A 5,042-nucleotide genomic window follows, 5' to 3' on the forward strand; every position below is an offset into this window, starting at 1 on the left:
GGGGGGGGGGGGTCACTGCCGCGGCGGGGGGGGGGTCACTGCTACCTGTCTGGAGTCTCAGGGTAGCCCAGTCTGGGTCAGAATGACTGATCTCAATCCCTGAGGGACACGTGACCCGTAGAATCAGAATCCCTGCAGTGTGGAAACAGGCCATTTGGCCCATCGAGTCAATAGCAGCTCTCCAAGCAGCATCCCAAACAGAACTACCCACCAACCCTATCCACGTAACCCCACATTTCTCATGGCTAGTTCACCTTACCCACATACTGTGGACAATTTCCCATGGCCATTCCACCCTAACCTGCACATCCCGGGACACTATGGGACAATTTCCCACGGCCAACCCACCCTAACCTGCACATCCCTGGGCACTATGGGACAATTTCCCACGGCCAATCCGCCATAACCTGCACATCCCTGGGCACTATGGGACAATTTCCCCGGCCAACCCACCCTAACCTGCACATCCCTGGGCACTATGGGACAATTTCCCATGGCCAATCCACCCTAACCTGCACATTTTTGGATTGTGGGAGGAAACTGGAGCACGTGAAGGAAGCCCATGCAGACACGAGGAGGATGTCTGTCTGTGTGGAGTTTGCACTGTCACCTGAAGGTGGGGTCAAACCCAGGTCCTTGGCACTGTGAGGCACCGTGCCACCCTACTCATTAAAATGAAGTGAACTCAGATTCAAATGGTGGGATTTAAACCGGTGTCCCCCAAGTTTTCAGCCAGACCTCTGGATTACTGGCCCAGTGATGTTACAGCTATGCCAGTGTCTCCCTTAACAATTCCCTGTTCGTGTAGCACTTTGCGAGAGGCGATGGCCACGTGGTATTATCGGTGGGCTGTTAACCCAGAGACCCAGGTCATGCTCTGGGGACCCAGGTTCGAAACCTGCCACGGCAGATGGTGGAATCTGAATTCAATAAAAATCTGGAATTAAGAGTCTCATGATCACCATGAATCGATTGTTGAGGGGAAAAGAAAAACCTATCTGGCTCACTAGGGAAAGAAACTTACCTGGTCTGGCCTACGGGTGACTCCAGACCTACACCCTCAGGGCAATAAGTGCTGGCCCAGCCAGTGACACCCTCATCCTGTAAACAAATAAAGGCAAAAGTAACCCACAGTAAATTGCCACAAGATGGGAACAGTGCAGAACAGTACCAGGCTGTTGTTTCTGCAGTGTGGGTTTGAGAGCTGAGAGCTGGAGGGGAGGTGCTGTCCAGGGCACTGACAGGAACAGGCACTGACAGGAACAGTCACTGCCGCCTTCCCCTCCCCGGCCCCCATCACCTACTTGATGGTTATCTGTGGCCTCTCTCCATTCTCGGATTTCAGCTCCATCAGAATCTCCAGAATGGTCTGGGACCAGTAGCTGCGGTAGGACAGCAGTCCCAGGTCAGACAACGGTTTCTCTGGAGTTCCCGTCTTCCCTTCGACCTTCGAGAGCTCGTAACCTGGGAACAGAGAAGGTCCACGGTCACAGGTTAACGGGGACGGACGTTTGCATACCACAATTTAGAACTCTGGTCCAACAGGAAGAAGGCAGCATCCCTCAAAACCAGATATGAACGACTGACCGCAACTAACCGGACTATTTCAGTTTTAGATTAGATTCCCTAAAGTGTGGAAACAGGCCCTTCGGCCCAACCAGTCCACACCGACCCTCCGAAGAGTAACCCACCCAGACCCATTTCCCTCTGACTAATGCACCTAACACTACGGGCAATTTAGTGTGGTCAATTCACCTGACCTGCACATCTTTGGACTGTGGGAGGAAACTGGAGCACCCGGAGGAAACCCACGCAGACACAGGGTGAATGTGCAAACTCCACACAGACAGTCACCCGAGGCTACAATCGAACCCAAGTCCCTGGCGCTGTGAGGCAGCAGTGCTAACCACTGAGGCACTATGCCATCCCAAATTAATCTCACTCCACAATTTAATTCAGCCACTCACAACATCACAGTTAGATCTCAGTCCACAATTTAATATTGATTCATAACACCCACTCCCTCCACCACAGACGCTCAGTAGCAGCAGTGTGTACCAGCTACAAGATACACTGCAGAAACTCCCCAAAGACCCTCAGGCAGCATCTTCCAAACCCACGGCCACTTCCATCCAGAAGGACAAGGGGCAGCAGGTACATGGGAACACCACCCCCTGCAAGTTCCCCTCCGAGCCCCTCACCATCCCGACTTGGAAATATCTCGCCGTTCCCCCAGTCTGGCTGGGTCAGAATCCTGGGATTCCCTCCCTAAGGGACACTGTGGGTCTACCCACAGCACATGGACTGCAGCAGGTCAAGAAGGCAGCTCATCCCCACCTCCTCAAGGGGGCAACTAGGGACAGGGACATAATTGTCAGCAATATCTACATTTCAAGATTTTTCTCTTGCTTATACTGCAACTGTTACCATACTGCATGGTGTGTTAGCTTCCTTCCTGCAGGAAAGATGCATCACCATGTGATAGAAGCCATTCTCAGGAGGGTGGGGTGGGGGTTTACCAGATTTAATAGCTGGAATGGGTGGACTGCCTGACGAGGAAAGGACACGGACAGGCTGGACTCGCACCCACTCGTGTTTACAACAGTAAAAGATAACTTGATTGAAACACAGAAGATCCTGAGGGGGTCTCATTAGAGTAGATGTGGGAGAAATCTTGAATTAGAGCCCAGAAACAAGGCAGAGGTGAGGAGGAATTCTTTTCTGTCTGAGGGTTTCGAGTCTACAGATCGGTCTCCCTGAAAAGACGTTGGAAACAGAGTCGTCGAATGTTTTGAAGGTAAAGATGGGTAGATTCTTGGTAAGAAAGGGGGCTGAGTGTGAAGGAGAGATATAAAGATGTACAGTAATCAGATCAGCCATAATCTTAGTGAATGGTAAAGCAGGATTAAATGGGCCAAGTGGCCCACTCCTGGTCCAAGTTCATCTGCCTGTTAGCATGGCCTTACAAGGTAGATCCTGACCAGTTGCTGCTGGCGACAGTCATAGCCAGGAACAGTGTAAGAACAGGACTGTGGGCTACCTATACTTCGATGCCCCTGCACTGGGACTCAGAACTATCTTGTACCCAGGGGGTTACGCCCAGCTAAAACCAGCTAAAGGGCAGGAAGCCAACAGAAGAAAGAACAGTACAGTGACAGTACAGGCCCTTCGGCCCCTCAATGTGATGCCGACCTTTTATCCTACTACATTGTACTATCTTCCATGAGCTTATCCAAGAGTCACGCAAACGTCCTTCTGAATGAGAAGGGTACACTGAATGATATTTGCTTTAGAACCAGCCATCCCTGGAAGGTGAGTAACAGGATTCCAGTGACAGTGAAGGAATTGCTAGATATTTCCAGTGTAAGCAGAAGCCACATCTGGGAATGTAGGTGTTGCTGACAATTACTGCCCCGTCTCTCACCGCCCCTTGAAAAGGTGGTGGTGCTGGTTACAAAGCTGCAATCCTTTAGGTGGAGGGACACCTAAAGGGAGGAAGTTCCAGCATTTAGACTCTCACGGAAGGAACGGTGATACATTCCCAAGTCAGGACGGCGAGTGGCTTGGCATGGGACTTGCAGGGATGGAATGGGGGGGGTGTTCCCACATGTCTGTGGCCCTTGTCCTTCTAGATGGAAGAGGTGGCGGGTTTGGAAGGTGCAGTCTGCTCTGAGAACGGACAATGAGGAGGAAAGAGAATGTGGGGCTTTATTGTGCAAACTGGCCACGTACAAAGCTGACCAGTGGATTTTTAAACCTGGAGAGTGGAGACCGAGAGCACCACAGGAGTCTGAAGGACATGCTAATCTCTGTGTCTCTCTCCCTCCCTCCCTCTCTCTCTCTCCCCCTCTCATTCAGTAACAGCGATTCCTGAACCATAGTAGAGCGAGGAAATGTTGTTACTTACTGAACTCGATGAGCAACTTCCCGTAGCCTCTCCTCTGATATGGTGGCAGTGTTAATATACAAGCCACATTGTAATCTTCGGTTGACTCTTTCTCCTGAGCAGGTGAAAAGAAAGCTGGGTAAAACGAGCTGCCTGACGGACCTGCTGCAAAAACGGATTTCGCAAAGAACGCTGTCTGGTGGTCTTTATGCTTGTCGGCACGGAGACGTTAGTATCGGGAATTGACGGAGTGGCGAAACTGGACAGGGGTGGGGCGGGGGTGCAACAACTGAAAGGGTGTAACTATCAGGAGAGATTTGGGCAGCTATGAGACAAGCCAGAACAAATCTGCTGGGGAGGGCAGGAGAAAACAAACCCCCTCCCTCCCCCCCGGAAAGTGGGCACAATGTGGGACTCACTCATTCCACTGGGAGGGGTCAAGGGGTATTGTTGGAGGGAGGCAGCTAGATAAACAGTTGGTGGAGGAAAAGGAACAGAAGGGACAGAGTGGAGGGGGGTGAAGGGATGGAGGAGAACGAGGGAGGACGCTGCTGTGCAGTCACTCGGGATGTTAATTCAGGCGGCGTGACGGGAAATGGTCTCCTACCTTGGAGAAGTAGCCCACAATGTGAAAGCCTTTGCAGTCGTATTCTGTCATGACGTAGAACAGGAAGGGATCTGTGTCATAGTACAGGGTTTTGTGGTCCAAGAAGCACTTCGCCAGCAGGCACAAGTTTTGCGAGTAATTCTGTTTGTGACCAGAAACAGAAGCAGCGATTAGCTCCCACCGCCTCACATTCTCCAATTCACTGTCATGTCTCCCACATTCAACTAAGAAACGACACTGGCAACCTCCAGGGCTCTCACGTCTGTGTCATTCCCACTCTCTGTCATGGGCTGCGCCCAGTATTCATTCCCATTCCCATTCCTACCTACCCCTTGGGAAGGTGGGGGTGAGCTGCCTTCCTGACCTCCTGCAGTCCATGTGCTGTGGGTAGACCCACAGTGGCCCTTAGGGAGGGAATCCCAGGATTCTGACCCAGCCAGACTGAGGGAACGGCGAGATATTTCCAAGTCGGGATGGTGAGGGGCTCGGAGGGGAACTTGCAGGGGGTGGTGTTCCCATGTACCTGCTGCCCCTTGTCCTTCTGGATGG

At 51.9% G+C, this 5,042-nt stretch overlaps 1 protein-coding gene across 1 annotated transcript in view; it reads right to left on the reverse strand.

The window, feature by feature from the left end:
- kat5a (K(lysine) acetyltransferase 5a) overlaps positions 1-5,042 on the reverse strand; it is a 19,548-nt gene that overhangs the window by 5,060 nt on the left and 9,446 nt on the right. Inside the window, exons 4-6 of the mRNA XM_043686692.1 lie at positions 4,494-4,730; positions 3,908-4,001; positions 1,305-1,464 (exon numbers count right to left, since the gene is read on the reverse strand). Of these exons, the coding sequence (XP_043542627.1) occupies positions 1,305-1,464; positions 3,908-4,001; positions 4,494-4,730 (491 nt within the window). The remainder of the gene's footprint in view (positions 1-1,304; positions 1,465-3,907; positions 4,002-4,493; positions 4,731-5,042) is intronic.

Source organism: Chiloscyllium plagiosum, unplaced genomic scaffold (assembly GCF_004010195.1).
Source record: "Chiloscyllium plagiosum isolate BGI_BamShark_2017 unplaced genomic scaffold, ASM401019v2 scaf_14515, whole genome shotgun sequence".
Classification (NCBI taxonomy): Eukaryota; Metazoa; Chordata; class Chondrichthyes; order Orectolobiformes; family Hemiscylliidae; genus Chiloscyllium; species Chiloscyllium plagiosum.